We start from the raw sequence: 17,191 nt of genomic DNA on the forward strand, positions 1-17,191 counted from the left end.
CTCAAAGTCTGGCATTGCACACGAATATCCTGTGAAATCGTTTTGAAAATTCACATTTCTTTTTTTTTTTGCCATGGCATTGAAAACATTTTATTTCGAGTCCTTTCTTTTCTTTGGGGGGGTCCATTTTGGTTTTTTTTTTCATTGTATGTATACCAATCAGCATAAAGTGCAAAAGTAAATGAAGAAAGAAGAAATGTTTGCTTTTGAATTGACTAAATTTTATGGATTACATAAAAAGTGTTATCTTATTTTGTACTCATTTCACCATTTTTTATTGCTTCCACTTTGGCCACAAGGAAAAAATGATGAATATGCAAATCAGATGCTGCAAATTGACATAAAATGTTGGCAAAATGTTAGGAAAGACTTTTTCTTGCTTTTTTCATTGTTGTTGTTGTTCTTGTTCATCAAGTTGAGGCTGGCAGTTGAGGTAACTGTTTGTGGAAAGTTTTTAGTTAAGTTTTCAGCAAGGAAAACTGAATAAAACTGGCAAACAAATAGAGTTTAAGATAGTGCAAAGAAAAAATAAGGAAACTACAATAGAAAATATGTTTCAAATGAATTAGAGAGTGGAAGATCTTTTAAGATATAACTTACTTGTAACAACCTAAACCTAAGCTAATGTACTTGTAATACTTGGAGCGATTTATTAATTCAAAATATTAATCTCTATTTTCAGGTTCGTTGCCCATCTGCTACATTTCACTAAAAGTCTACTAGATTTATCTAGAATAAATATAATATGATAATAATAATATAAAAAATAAAACCAATATCACGTAGAAGATATACAAACACACACATACATATACAATATATTATTGTTAATCGGAATCCAATTACTCACACATCTACACAAATACTAACAAATAACAACAATTACAATATACTAAATAAATGCCAGTTATACACACATAGACACAAATACAAATACGTATACATAATGCAAATACAAATATCAAATAACAAATAATAAGAATGTGCATTTTGCTAATTAAATAACGAATAAGCAAAAAACTAATTAAGCTACAGAAACAAACCAATGCTATATACAGATATCCCTCTCAACATGTACATATATATGTCTACATAAAACTTTATCTACCTTTATCTACCCAAATATATATATATGCAAACATATATGTATTTCTATATCAATATTTGCAAGAAACGGCTATAACAATAATAACAATAATAATCATAATAAAACGTAATAAAATCCAATTATACTACCAATATACAATACATACATACATATATGTATAGATTGCCTGTGGTTCCAACTTAATAATTAGTATAAATGTCTAACTAAATGCTCTCTAAAACTCCACAACAACAAAAGGACTTGACTTAAACATTTCTTCGTACTTAGTTTGTGCCTTAAACCAATTGCGGCGGCTGCTGCTGCTCATCTAACTCAATCCTCAAAGAACTAAACCAGCTAATCTATACATATGTAAATATAATGTACAATACAATAACTAAATCTAAACTAAACTAGTTAAACCACACACACACCCCACCCACACACACCCACACTATGATCTACAAACACTTGTGGTTAGATTTCTTTTTTTTTTTAGAAAGTTTCTAGTGTGATTTGAAATGCTATCACTTAATCGGCAGCCTAAGGCTTCATTTGGATAACACTCACATATCTTTCTCTCTCTCTCTCTCTTGAGAAACTAAATCTACCGCCAATAGACGAAGCAACAAAACAAACAAATGTGCGTTAGTTTTCTCCTATATCTCTCTCTTACATAATACTTACAATAAACTAAACTAAAACAAAATAAATGGCATGCTGCTTGTTGAACGCTTTAAAAATAAGTTCATTTCGAACTCTCAAAACGCTTTTCTTGTATGGAACTCTAATATGTGTATTTGTCTTAACTATTACTCGTACACAAATCTATTTTTAATACTATTCTCTTGCTATTCTCAACAGACATAATCTATATTAACAATACATATCTACTCGAAAACCTATAATTACACAAAGTACAACAACTTTTCAAGAGCTCTAATCTATTCGAAACCCATATTAACACAAACTATAACAAATTTTTCAAACTTTAAAACTTCATTCTGCTTATACAAATCTTACGCAATTCGATATTCATATTTTCCATTCTTTCTATGCTCTCAGATAATACTATATCCACATTTGGGATTATCTCAGATATTATTCTATTTATCCTTTTCTATTACTTATTTCTATTTTTCTCTCTTAATGAAGTTCTTGAAGAACTTTCTTCTCTCTCTTTATTTTCTTCTCTTTGTCAATGAATTTGGCTATAATTTGAATGCGTCCAAAAGAAAATGTTAAATTTGATTTCAATGAGATTTAAATTCTATCATTCTTTTACATTTTCTTAAATTTGTGTAATAAAATATATTCTACGACTTTCTTAAGACTTGAATTTAACTTTTCTTTCTCGAGTCATTCTTTTACAATGCTTTTGTTAACTAAATTACTTCATTACTTGTCATTACTTGAGTATTTCATGCATTTGCTTCTCTTTTACAATATTTCTGCTAACTCTTTTATATCATTACATCGAACTAATTACACTTTTATAAATACTTTCCCCTTTCTACTCTAAGTATATTGCTTCTTGATCCATTCTAATCGGTCAATATGTGAAAATAAGTGATTTTTTTGTATTCCTATCAATGCCGCGCAACTCAATTTATGTAAATTTTTTTATATTCAACTAATTTTATTTAATAATATTTCTCAAAAATTCTTGTATTTTTGATTTTGGACTTTGCCTTCTAATCCCCCGAATAGCCAACTATTTTTCGTAATCCACACATAATTTTTTGGCTCCATGTGCAATATAAATTTTATAAATATATATAAACTCACGATTTAAGCAACAAATTTTTATATACAAAAAAAAAAAAAAACACAAAAAAAAAAACAACCAAAAACCAAAACTAAGCCAAAAGCAAGTTAAAACCGCTCGTTCGTTTCTTCGTTCGTTTTCCTTCTTCATATCAAAAATTCACAAAAATTAATAAAAATGTAAAAAACAAAAAACCAAAACAAATCTAACTCGAAAACCACAACTTTTCGATTGGCTATATATAAAATCAACTAATTGAACTAATTGTTTTATGCATAAAATTCTTTAATTAATCAAACGATATTCAAAACCAACAATATCAACAATGTCACGCGAAAATTCGCCTCGCCATGGCTCAATACGGCGGCATTTGACTAACAACAACAGAGATTCATCGCCGGTGGGGGCAACCGGTTCGCCACATCATCAGAATCATCATTATCACCACCAGCCGCCCATTATGGAGCATTCCTCTGCTGGCGCCCCCATATCGACATCTGCCTCAAATATATCCACAGTACTGGAAGATGGCGAAAATCCCATTTTGCCACCGTTAACCGGCTCCGGTCCGAGTCGACAGCGTTCCCTGCGAGATCGTCTCAAAGATGGCATCACCGGCAGTTTCTCCTGGCAGTAAGTGAAGCGATTTCCATTCGATATCAATTTCGAAAATGCTTTTTCTTTCTTTCCTTCTTTCTTTTTTGACAAAGTTTTCCTGAAATTTTTGTAGTAAAAGTTTTTTAATTTACCTCGAAATTATTTCAAAACGTTTTCCGTAGTTTGAGTTCTAATAATTAATCTAAGTTTTCAATCAAATCAATTGAATTTTTTTTCAATGCACACAAAAACACCCAACAAAAAAAAACTCCTCAGTTTAGTAACCTTTTTCTGACAATAGAAGCACATTAAGAGAGCACAAAGCACCCTGTATTTTATGTAGATACTTTTTAATTAACTTTAGGATTGTCAAGAATTAATATATTTTTGATCATACTTAGGACTGGTAAGTTTTAAACGAGCAGAGGATTAAAGTGAAATCTCTGCACATCAATAAATTTTCATTTATAAATTTTCCTTTCATGAAACTAAACTAAAAACTGAAAAAAAGGATTCGTCTTAATAAAAAAACAATCTAAGCTAATTAAACATTTCATACTATAAACAAAATTTTACATTAAATCTATAAAATATATAATAAAATCTAGGCTCAAGGATTTCACAATGTGATTTACTATCCTTTTCGAATAACTCGACTATATAGACTACAGTCTATGCATATGTATCAATCTCAACTCTCTTCAATGCTAGTTATTTTTGTGTGAAATATGTCAATATCGGTAGTTATTTCGTTTTATTCGAATGTCCTTTAGTGATTGACATGGGAACAAGTATAAAATATCCAACAAGAAAACATAAAAACTGCTGACGAACCAGAAAACAACAAACAAATTGTGCAATTTAAATGGTAACAGACGGTCTGACAGACAACAAACGGAATGAGTCACAAGGCCATAAATCAATTTGAGTTTGACATTTTAATTTTCAACTTAAACTCTCGAAAAGCACCCAAAACGACAACACCAACAAAACAAACCAGAAAAAAGGCTTCCCAATGAAATCGGTTGAGACCCTCTGAATACCCTCGGAAGAGTATTTTCATTGACAATCTTATCTCACTATCGATTTACCTCATAAGTATATAAATTTGATTGAATCGCAACAACTCCGAGTATTGCAGGGTATTCAGGTTGTTGCATAAGCTGATTTATTTTAAGATGCACCCAGGTGTTAAATCCGTTAAAATACAGATTAAAGGATCTTGATAGGAAACAGCAGGCAATGCACTCGCCAAATGCGATTAAGTTATAAACAAACCAATTAAAAATAAATAATGAATTATATAATAGAAATCAAATTGCATAACGATAAATTTTAATTTATTTTAATTTTGTTGTTTTTGCGGTTACTTTCTTCTTCTTTTCATTTTTTTTTTTGCTTTTTGTTATGAGTAAATTGAGTTTCTCTCATCAGGGTCAAAACTTAAAAAATTTGTTTGCCAAACAATTGTGGCACGTGCGAAGTCAGCAGGATTTTATTTTATACCTTCTGACAGTCCTTCCTTTGCACACTTCCCCCCCTTTTTCGCCTTCATTGCCGTTAAAAAACTTGTTATAAAGGCAGTTCAAAACTTTTTCTCTTTACTGTTGTTGTTGTTGTTGTTGTTGTTAAGGAACAACAGAGACTATAAAATATATAAAAATGCATGGCAAACTTTTAGGACAAAGTAAAAGTCAAAGTCAAGTTAGGTTCGACTAAGTTTCTAAGGGAAGAAGCAATGGATGCAGAGGGGCGTATACGTAATAATAATTTCTCATTTCACTTTCACATTTTTATACGTTGTTATATAGAATTTTGTTCTGAACGATTGTTACAAGTAATTTGACCTTCAAACTTGTCGAAGAGAAAAATTGAGAGAATAAATATCTGGAGAAGGCAAAAAAAAAAATCAAAACTTGTTCGAGCCCAGGCAACTGCAGCTGCATTTCAGTCACACTCTTTCCCCTTCTCTGTCTCTCTGGCTCTCTCTTTCCCCAGATGGCCGAGTGATACGTGTAATCTGTCTCTTTTATTCCTTTTGGGACTCTTCTTGTCAGATACTTCCTTCTTGTTCGCACATTTTTCAAGCCGCAAAACTGTCGCTATATAATTTATAACCTTGAAACCCTTTTTAGTTGGCCTTGATTGCAGATTGTTTCCCTTTTTTTATATATGTATATGTACTATCTACCTGCCGCACAGCTGCCGTTGCCATTGTCGTTGCCTTTTTCCTTTTTGGTTTTTGTTTTTGTTTCGGTTTCTGTTATTGGTGCGGCTTCGAAGCCTTACCAAGTTGTTTGGGCCACTTTTTTTCTTCTCCCAACACTTGAAGGTGTTTTGTTTCGTTATTGTTGTTGGCCAGTTGGCAGGCAATTTAGTTGCGGAATTTATACGATATGCTTATATTATGCGATTTAAATGGGATTGGCTAAGAAAACTGGTATTGGCGTTTAAATACAAAATTGTTAGCTAAAGTTTCACACTTAACAATTACATCCTTATTGTTTGAAAATAAAAATAGTTAAGTTTGTCAAAAAGAAATCAGTTTATTTAAATTTCAAAGTTCGAATTAAACTTGCAAAGTTTTAAAGTTTTAGTATTTGCTACAGTTTTAACATAGTTTAAAGAGATTTCACAGATTTTTTTGATTAGATAAGTGTTCAATATTTATGGTTACGATAGATCAACAATGTATTGTGGGTTGACGCCCACCCAAAATGATTTTTATTTCAAAATTTGTATCTCGTATCGTGTGAGATTGCTAATTAAAATTTCAGGAGCATCTTTAGACTTCTGGCGTTTGTTTCACCACAAAAATGACAACAACAAAGCCATAAAAGTAAAAAGCGTTGGTGAGCTTTTCAACTGGCCAAGCCAAACAAATATGGTGAGGGCGATGCGAATTAAATTGTGATGTGTGAATAAGTTTATAGAGACTGAATGATATAGCGATCTGATAAAGATGACTGGCCATAAAAAATGCGGGGCACGTCGTGGATATGATAATGTGTATAACACTGTTGTTGATGATGATGATGATGATAATGGATGTGTGGGCGTTGGCTCCTCTAATCGCTGTCAATCCTTTTGGCCATTTTGCATTGCCACACACACACACACACACACACACACACACATGCACACACACGCTTGTTCTGACAGTGACTGTAAATAGCTGTTGACCCTGAAACGATGCACATAATAGCCCGTCATCAACACTGCCCCACAGAGAACGTGACCCCGCTTTTCACTCATCTCCATCCCCGTTGCCATCACCATATGTCTACCTCTCTCTCACTTCCTCTCGCCTCCTTCTAAATAGCCATTAAATTGTTATGTGTGCTCCTTGTCTACATATGTGCGACTGTGTGTGTATGTGTATGTCTAAAAAGCGTTTCATGTTTGACTTTCACTTGCAGCTGCTGTTGCTGTTTCCATTGCTGTGACGGTGACGACCTGCAATACTGTCAACGCCAGCACGATGACAACAGCAGCAGCAACAGAAATGGCAAACAGCAGCAACAACAACAACAGCACTAACAATGACAACTGCAACAACATCATGGCCATTTGACATTGTTTTTCGGTTAGAAAATTTGCATCCATTCCAAATTGAATTACAAATTTGATTCTAAACAAATATTGTTGTTACCCATCGCTGCTGTGCTCAGCATCACCAAATTGACTTTTGCTTCTTGAACTTTAACCTCTTAAAAACATGCAATAATAATCTTTAAATAACTTTTGTATCAAGGTTGTAATTCCATTTAGATGGAAATATCCTTTAGCTCTATTGATTTATGCACTTAGATGATAGTCTTCTGGATTCTATTGAATTTTGCATAACGAACGATAAACGAAAACAGAAGCAATTTGTTAAATGTTCAATTGAGAGCCGCTTGTTTGCTGGTTGACTTGTTTGATATGGTAATTTATCTGTATATATATCTGTGTGTAGGTACAGCATACATATATGAATTAATTGCCACAATTAATCGACATTATTGGGCATGCAAATTGTTGTAAGCGGAATTTGTTGTAAAGTGTTTTCCTGCTTCGAACTGAACAGTTTTACATTCACTCTTTTGCAGTTTTATACATACATAGATGTTATCTATATGAATTGTTGCTTAATTAAGATTTAGCCATGATTACAATTTTATCTACATTTACGAGATATATAAATCAAAACAAAAACCCAACTCTCGTGAGACTCGTGGCATTATAATCGCAACTGGAATCCAATAAGCATTAATCCTTAGCCATATAATCGTTGGCGATTTCATGGCTTTAATGAGAATTCTCAATTAATTTACTATATAATTCAACAATGTGCATACGAATAATTAAAATTATAATAATACATTTCTAAATTTTGCTATATTGTGAAATTTTGTTTTCATTTTCATATGAATTTCTGTCTAACTTTGGTCTAGACATACTTACATACATACATATAAATATATATAGCCATTCTGTGATTCAATTATATATGTATGTGCATTTCTTCTATATGTATACAGACAATGTCATTATTATTATTATTATTATTTATTTTTGTTGTTGGTATTGTTCTCTGCCTTCTCTGACATTTCGCTCGACATTTTGTAAACAATAAAAACAAATTAATTCTGCTGCTTTTTTTTTTGTTGTCTTCTTTTCGTTCGTTTATTAAATGCGACGAAAAATTATTTTACCTTATCTAAGCACAAGACATTTTATTTGTAGATATGTACATATATGTACATATGTATGTGTGTATGTATTTGTAGCTAAGTAGATAAATATTTTTATTTCTGTATATCATATATAATTTATAAATTTCTATGCACTTTAACCAGAACAAAACTAAGAACTATGGCAAAAAAAAAACTATTCAAAATACAAATAACATCTTTCGATGTTCGAATAGAAGATTTCCCTAGGAAGGGGAATATTCTATAAGGCAAAGGTTTCCGATAGTTTTTTGTGATGATGATTTCTCTTGTGTTTGGCCCAAATTCTAACCGATTTCAACAAGTTATATTGCATTTTGACTATATATTTGGCATACTCTAAAAAGGTATCAATGGAAATTTAAAGATATGAATCACTAAATGAGAAATATAGTACTATTGAAAATTGGTGAAAACTTTACAGAGTTACAGATTTGGGATGTAAAGATTTGGCTTAAAATCTGAATACATTTAAGACTTGTAAGTCCTATTTTTCTATCGTGTTTGTTTTCTATTCTCTTCGAACAATTGATTTGGTTACTCATTTTTAGCTTTAAGATATCTGACATTCAATCTATAATGCTGTACATAAATCAGTATAATTATCTATCATTACAAGTTATTACTACAGCTGCGAGAGATTTCGATCAGAAAACAGAAAAATTCAACAAAATGTTGTCGTTGTTGTCCTTGCAATGAGTAAGATTATTTATGATTTGTTTTACAAATTTATTGCATTTAGCAAAAACAAAATGTAGAACAATTTAAACAAGGATATCCATAGACAAACAAACAACTGACCCGGGGGATTGACACATAAACCAAAACATTAACTATGTATACCAAAAATACAAAGTATGTACTAAGTATTTATGTAAGTGGAGAGTGTGTTTTCTATATATGGCCTAAACGGCTCAATTAACTCAAATATCGAGCGACCTTTCACACAAATTGCGACTGAGACGCATTAAATTCAGTTCGATATATTTATTTGTGACTTCAATCAACCAATTTTTCTCCAAAATGATAAATGTGGCAAACACACGTGATCAATTTTGTATTCTTTATGCCTAATCTCTATGCAAATGGAATCTTAAGTTTATTTAATTAGAAATATAGCGCATTCTTATCGCTGGCTACCTGATATTTGCCCACAAAAGGCAAAGGCAAGCCGCCTCAACCGATAAGGGCAAAACGTAGTAAAAGCAAAAATTTTCAATCAAAAATAAATATATAAGTATGTAATAAAATTTTCCACAAAAAAGGAAAACCGAATATGCCATAAAAATACGTCTTTACGTTTTGGCAAATAAACAACAGCGACACACATTTTATGGGTTCTCTCTCTCTCTCCATCTCTATCTCATTCCGACTGTCACGTGCCATACAAAAGATTGATAAATCAGAGATTACATTATGTATATGTTCATGTGGAGCAAATGCGGAATGAATCATTGAAATCTTCTTGTTATTCTGTCTGTGGAAGGGTGGCTACACTCTCATTCCATTTCAATGGCAATGGAAAAATTATGAAATTATTTACTTAAATGGAAAATAACAAGACGATTTGTCTTTCTTTTCAATTCGCCTTAGAGATAGAGCCAGAAGAACGGTTTAGCCACCCACTTGTCTAGCATCACGTAGACCAATCGAAATCGAGTTCTCAATTTAAGTTTATTCCACACACACACACACAAAACATTTCATACGTAAATTGTTGTTGTTCATTAAGCTTGAAAAATAAATACAAATTTAATGGAAAAGTTGGAAATTTCATTCAAAATATTTACCAAGTTTTTGTCTTATGTCGACCAATTAGTAAATAAGCAAATTTTTGACTTATTTTGCTTTGAGCTGTTTCAAAAACAAACAGCAATAAACTTGGTGTAAACATTAGGAGTATTTTAAATAAGCCCGCTCCTCGTCTCAGTGAATTTCCCCGATAACCGAATTTGGGCACACTAAAAGGGTATAATACGCTAAGGCGGGGTACGGGCACACTCTCTTGAATATAGTGAATAAGACCGCATGTGCACTTAATTTGAAAATAAATAAAATCCGGAAATATAAAATCAATCCCAAGGGATTAATTACTTTAAAAAGTAGAGAGTTTACATTGGAAAATCCCAAATTCCACAAGCAAATTAATAGAATGGAAAGTTTTGATAAATAACCTAATGAAGGGAAACATTTGGGTACTTCTTAGAGGAGGAAATTTTCGTTTTCTGTAAGTGAGAACTTAAATTTATGCTATAAAATAAAATCAAATGTTGGGATATTAAATTATCTAAGAGAAGTTTTTGGTATTCTGTCTATTCTATTACATTTTGGGCTAAAAAAAAGTTCATCTTCATCCTTTTGAGTTAGTTACTTTAAATTAATTTAAAAAAATTGTACCTTCGTCTGCTCAATCATTTCTTTTAACATTTGTTTGTCAACTTAGTAGTTTGTATAAGAAAAAAAAAGTACCCTAAGGCACTTTATCTTCAATGAATACAAACAAAAAAAAACCCAAAACCCAAACCCAAAACATTGTTTTATAGCTGACTTCAATGATCAATGGCCAAATCAATATATCTTTTAAGTCTTGTGATACTATGATGGGCCATTTATAATAATTCTATTGCGAATTCTACAAACAATAAACATATAATTGATGTGTTAACTGAAATGAAATATGTATTTGTATTTTGTTAAACAAACAATTGGATGGGTGTACAATGAATATGAATATTTACCTTAACTTTACTTGACTCGACTCGTCGCGTATCGTATCAACATTGACATTGACCCCAATAATTGGGCCACTCACCACATGTGGCACAAACTGCGCAAAATATATTGATAAATATTTCATTTGGCTTGTAAATAAATTATAAATCAAAAAAAAAATTGAAAAAAAAGGAGTAAAACGAAACAGTTAAAGGTGGTGGGGGAACGAACTAGTTGAAAATTGATTGACTGCATTATTGATATTGGAAATAGAATTGAAAATAGATGAATATTTAAATCGATTATGACAAATGTTTTAGCACTTGCCAGCCAAGTGACCCCCTATAGAAAATGTCAACTGTCAAATGGATTGTCACCTATCCTCCACTTCAATATTCATATATGTATGTATGTATGAGTATATTCGTAAATGAGAAATGACATTTCTGAGACGGTAGCGAATTCTGGGTGTGAATAACGAGCTTAACGACAGCTCCAAATGAACAAATAAAAATTAATTATAAATCATTTCGGTTTTCAGCAATAAACTTATAAATTTCTGTTAAATTATAATGATTTTCTATACCCTAAAGAAAACTCTTGTAATTTAAACAAACATCCTCTTGAAATCCCATTAGGATTCGAAAGATTTTGAGTGCCTTTTCCTTATACTATATATAATTCAGGTATTTACATTCAAATTTATACCCTTTAACTGTAGCAGAGCATTCAATTGGCCATAGGCAGCATTCCTTCACGTTTTCAGTTGAATTTATGGTTGAATTTATTTATTTCGTTTAGCAATTTGCGCGATACACAAAACAAAAATAACAAATAAATAAAAATCACATTAAAAAATTGAATTCTCAGTCGATTGAAAAGCGCAAAGCATTTAGACAGATGCAAAATGAAATTCAGTTTACTAGACGAGACAACAACCAGCTCACCGACTTAGCCAATGCGGCAACCAATTTTTGGTGGTTAGTAGAGGGAGAGAAAGAGAAGCAAGTGATTCGCTTGATTACCAATTGCCCAAAAGTAATTTCATGCTGAAAAGGCCCAAATGCCACTCCACCCGAACAAAAAGAGCGAGCTGCATTTTCGATTTTCAGTCACTTCCACATCGTTTGCATTTTTTCCTTATTTTTAAACGAAGCAAAACAAAAACAAAAAAATAAAACAGCAACGAGCCAAAAATTGTACACCATTTTCCTGTCAAGCCGGTTTTTCCTTTTTCTCATTGATCGTTGCTGTTGTTGTTGCATTTTTCATTATTGGACCACACCATTTGGCCATTTGGCTATTTGGCTGGGTGTTGCTGCTACCACTGACGCTGCTGCTGCTGTCATTTGCCAAACCAAACAACTTGCAATCAATGCTGATTGTTGTTGTTGTTTTTAGCGTTTTTGCTATTTTTAGCCAGGCCAAAATTGCTGATGAAACCATATACAGAGACACATACACATACAGGCATAAAAACTGACTCTGCCACCTTCCGTCAGATGACGAAAAAATGGAAATGTACTTATATACATATACATACATACATTGGTGGGTAAGGAGGGGGGTGGTAACTGGTATGGGAAGAATACTGTGTGTATTTAACACAACTATAAATCAATCAAAGTTCAGATTATTTCTGTTTTGTCTTGAATAAAATTTGTATAAAAGGATAATTTAATGAAATTAAATTCGCTAAGTAATAAAATAGATTTCCCTTCTAACAGAATTGTCTTTTTTGTTGTGTTATTATATTTACTGATTGTAAGACTTAAGACTTCATTTTGAGAACTTCAATGTATCGGTTTCTCTGTTAGTCCTCTTTGTTGTCCTTTGTTGAATAATGAAGCAACTTATATAACAATTTCAACTGCCTAATAAGTCTATTTTTAGTTCAACTTAATATAAATATCTAAAATGGATCCCTTTTTGAATCAATTTTAGGTTCAGTTCACACTTTCCAGTTCTCTGAAATCTCTAAAAAAAGTAAATCATATAAACTTCTTGTAGACTACCTGATTTATTTATGTTTATATCTAAGACAATTAGTAGATTTTCCTTCATTGATTTCAAGTTAATAGTAATTGGCTCTTAATGCTCTGGTCTTTTTATTTAAACATTAGATTGTCGATGGTTTTTAGTTTTGGTTTATGTCTCGCCTCGCCTCAGGAATTGTTCCAAGTCTTATCTAATTGAAAACAAACATGTTAATACATATATTTGTGGCTTAATTTAAATTGGCTTATAGCACACATGCAAAATGTATATATATTTACGTCATTACTGACCATTCTCTTAACAGGCGACAAGGCTATAAAGTTATCTCAAATTTTTTGTTCATACAGGTAAAACTATTAAGACTTTTATTCATTTATTTAATTTGAGGACTTAAAAGTTGCTGCAAAAACAAAACAAACTATTTTCAAATACAAATTCATTCTATCATAACCGATAATCATAAAACACAGCCAGTAGCCATATGGAATTGCCACTGCCCGCCCCCAAGGCACATTCCAAAATCCATTTACATTTTGTGTATGTGCTTTCAGACATTTTAACGATTGTGTAATAATATTTTTTTTGTCGTGTTTGAAGGTTACCACAAATGATTATTACTTGGCAGAACGGGAGGCGTCGACTTTGGCTTTGCCATCGATGATTCGGTGGCAACAATGAAATGATGTTGCACTTTTTGTTATTTGGTCAACTTCGAAGAAGGCAATAAGAAGAAGAAATGGTTAAACAAAGAAACACCTTAACAAAAAAAACCAAAAATACCAAGAAAGGCATTTCAAAATTTGCATAATTTGCAATTTAAGTCGAGTCATGCGTTTTAAATGAGTCAGGATAAGGGTGAGACGAAGAAACCGTTATAAGACGAGACGAGAAAATTCTCATGCCACAAAAAGTAGCTGGGAACTGTACTCAACAATCTCAAGGTTAAGTCAGAAATTGTCGATGAACACAAAAAAATGCAGTTCACCTTAAAGAGACGCGAGAGCTTGGGAAGGGGGCACAAATTAAATTTGCTAACCTTGTCAATAATTTCCTTATATTGGTTAGAAATGCTGGAAATGGATGGCTTACCGGCTAGAGAGAGAGCGGTAAATAATTAATTAGGGCAGGGTAGGGTAGGAGGGATTGGTATAATTGCATCAATACTTTCACTTAACCCCCTTAACAATTGACCCACATTAAAGTTAAGGAAACGATTTGCAATACACAAAGAGACATCGAAAGAAGAAGAGAGACAGACAGACAAAAAGAGAGAGAGATAAAGCTAACCAAGTTAGATAGAGAGGCCTATAGAGAAGTTAACTAGGTAATAATTATAGTGCGGCATCGACTCCGGCACATGTGGCGTATGAGTAATTTAAATGAAATTACAAAGTCGCCGCATTTGAGTAACCTCAAAAAAACAAATCGAAATACAACAACAAAAAACTTTACAAAAATGAAACAAAAACAACAATAATAATAATTGTATCGCGATTGCAATTCAAAACAAGTTCATTGCACATGCGCGCATTAGAAGCCAGAGCTACACACACACACTCTCAGAAACTAATCAAGCAACATTTAGGCACAGTGGGCCAATCAGTAGTCTATTTGTTTACAGTATTTAAAGTTCTAAAGTTTATGTCGATATTTTAAGGGGTATCTACTTAGATATCTAGGATTAATTGTGATCAATCCTACTCCTTTTAAAATATATCAAAAGCCACAAATAAAATTTACAACAAAGAACCAAAAAGTAAAGAGACATAAAGAGAATTCCTCGATGGCCTATTGAATATCTTAGAAGGCGAATATCTTAGAGGACGAATTCATTGAAGTTTACAAATCATATGAGCCATTGTCTATTCATTTGAAGAAAATTTATTAAAACTTTATCAAATTTGCTTTACAGAGTTCGCATTGATTGAAGAAGACTTAAAATGGTAAAATGGTAATAGTCTTTCATCTAACATTTACTCATTTAGCTATGTCCACTGTGTCTTAGCAACATGTTGCCAAATGAATGCGAACCTAAACAGGTTTTACTTGGCAACACAAACAAAAGAAACAAAAAGAAAACGAGTTTATTGCAGCACATGTTGTCAAAAGCAGCCAAGAGAGTTAAATATAGAAGATCCTCTCCCCTCTTAGCCCAATCGCAAACAGAGAGCGCAATTAATAGCATAATTTACTACACAAGCAGACTCTCACACACACGCACACACAGGTGTGCTTATCTGCGGAGCTTGTGGCACTCATTTTGGGGCTCTGTCAAGCAACAGCTTTGCTCAATATTGAGTCTGCTAATAACAGAATTCTCTCTCGAATCAAGTGATCTCAACATGAAGCAGGCAACTGCATATGTTGTCAACATGCTGCCGAGATACCATGGGCATGGAAATCGATCCATGTTCGATCAGTTTAAGTTTTTCATTTGCAACGAACACAACGCAAAGTTTGATACTCCCTCAACAACAAGAAAACAAAAAAAAAAGTAAAATTTTTAGCAAGCAAGCAGAAAAGAAATGATAAATAACTGAGTCTCGCGCCAAATGAAATTGAAATCGCGCGCGCGCCTTAAAATACTAAAACAAGAAAGCAAAAAAACGAAAATTAAACAAGAAAAAAGTTCGAATGTGCAGCTACAGCTAAAATAACAACAACAACAACGGCAAAAAGAAAATAAATATTGTTACAAAAAAAAAATAAATAAATAAAAAAAAAAAAAGATTGGTGTTAAAAAAAGATTTTGTAGTTGTTTGTGTGTGTGAAAGAGTGTGTGCCTGTCTCTGCGTGAGTGTGTGTGTGTGTGTGCTCATTTCTTGGTTAGTTATGATTATTGTTTTTGCCGTTTTTCTTCGTTTTTCATTGTAATTGCATATTTGTCTGGGTCTCCATTTTCGTTTGCTTTTTGGCCAAGTGCCGTTAGTTCAGGAACCTTTCAAAAAAAACAAAAAAAACTACATATACAAATTTTTTTTGCAGTTATTTATTAAAAATTGTCTAAAATTTACAGAGTGCCAAGTGAAATAAAAAATTTATTAGTGCCGAAATAATAAAAAAAATCAAATTACATATTTGAAAAATCTATGTATTATGTGTAAAAGTGCCAATGTCTAAAATCAGTTAGAAATGTGACTAATAACAACAAATAAATACGAAAGAGAAAAAGTTTTAATTTCACATCAAATTATAAACCCAAAACCAACGAAATAAAGGTCAAACAGCAAAACAAAATTAAGAAATCGTGAAACACGAGAAAAAAGGTAAAAAATCCAAAAGGGGGAAAATTATTAAGTAAGAAATAAACTAAAATTGCCAATTGACTGCGCTTGCAATTGTTGAAAAAGAACCGCCAAGAGCTTAAAGGAGAAGAGGTGAGAGAGAAACAGCTCTTAAACTCCAGCTTTGGCCTCTCTTCCTTCTCCCCCTTTGCCACATTCTCCCATCACTGTCTCTCTCTCTCACACACACAGACTCTTGGGTGATTATTGTCTTAGGCTTAGCTTTGGCTTCTCTATGAAGTGAACGGTTTCTTTGTAATTTTATTTTTAGGTTTTTCGTATTTTACAGTTAAAGTTTGTCATTAACTCTACACGTTAAAAAATGATTCTAGTTCAGGCAGAATAAGAAAATTTGATTAAAGAATAACTTTTAATTAGTTTATGCTTTAGTTTCCACTGAATCTCTCAAAAATTTAGGCCCAACTGATTTATATATATTTGTTAAGTGTAAGAAAAAAATTGCCTCGACCTTATGTTTGTCTCCCCCTCTTCGCAATCTCCCTCTCCTAGTGGCTCCAAACTGAACCTACTTTGTCTTAGACCCTGGGGACTAACTCAAGCTGAGCATGTAATATGTTTTTTCTCCCCGTCTTCTGTTTGTTATTTATTACATCTTGAGGCCAAAATAAAATAAACAGCTGACCAGCACAAAAAAGACATAGTAACAACAATGGAGACCTACGCCTAATTTAAGGTCATCAGCACAATAAAAAAAAAAAAAAAACATCGAAATTTAAGCTTCAGTTTCACTGTCAAAGTTTGTCGTCGCGACTGTCGACGTTTGAGAGCCATTTTTATGTAGAGAACCAAACCAAACCAAAAAAAAAAAAGCCAAGCAACGGTATTTCATATACATACATGTGTATGTAGACGGTTAACAGTTGCTTTTCTTACTCTTTTCTTGCTCATTCTCCTCCCACTTCTTTTCTTTGACTCTCATTTCACTGGTTAAAAAAAAAAATAGTTAAGTTTTTTGCTAGTTATTTGAAATTTTCACAATAATTTATGCAAATCCGGAACAACCTGAATA

At 32.4% G+C, this 17,191-nt stretch overlaps 1 protein-coding gene across 15 annotated transcripts in view; it reads left to right on the forward strand.

The window, feature by feature from the left end:
- Positions 1-3,131: 3,131 nt before the first annotated feature.
- Positions 3,132-17,191, forward strand: part of mtd (mustard) — a 77,112-nt gene continuing 63,052 nt past the window's right edge. For 11 of the 15 annotated variants that reach the window (XM_068301854.1, XM_068301858.1, XM_068301860.1 and 8 more), the window contains exons 1-2: positions 15,250-15,371; positions 15,894-16,143. Coding sequence is in view for 3 of the 15 variants with exons in the window: in XM_068301866.1 (XP_068157967.1) it covers positions 3,181-3,488 (308 nt within the window). In the remaining 12 variants the exon portion in view is untranslated. Of the gene's footprint in view, positions 3,489-15,249; positions 15,372-15,881; positions 16,144-17,191 lie in introns of those variants that run through there. The other 4 variants (XM_068301866.1, XM_068301865.1, XM_068301867.1 and 1 more) reach the window with 4 other exon arrangements.

The sequence above is a fragment of the Drosophila tropicalis genome, unplaced genomic scaffold (assembly GCF_018151085.1).
Source record: "Drosophila tropicalis isolate 14030-0801.00 unplaced genomic scaffold, ASM1815108v1 contig_878, whole genome shotgun sequence".
Taxonomy (NCBI): Eukaryota; Metazoa; Arthropoda; class Insecta; order Diptera; family Drosophilidae; genus Drosophila; species Drosophila tropicalis.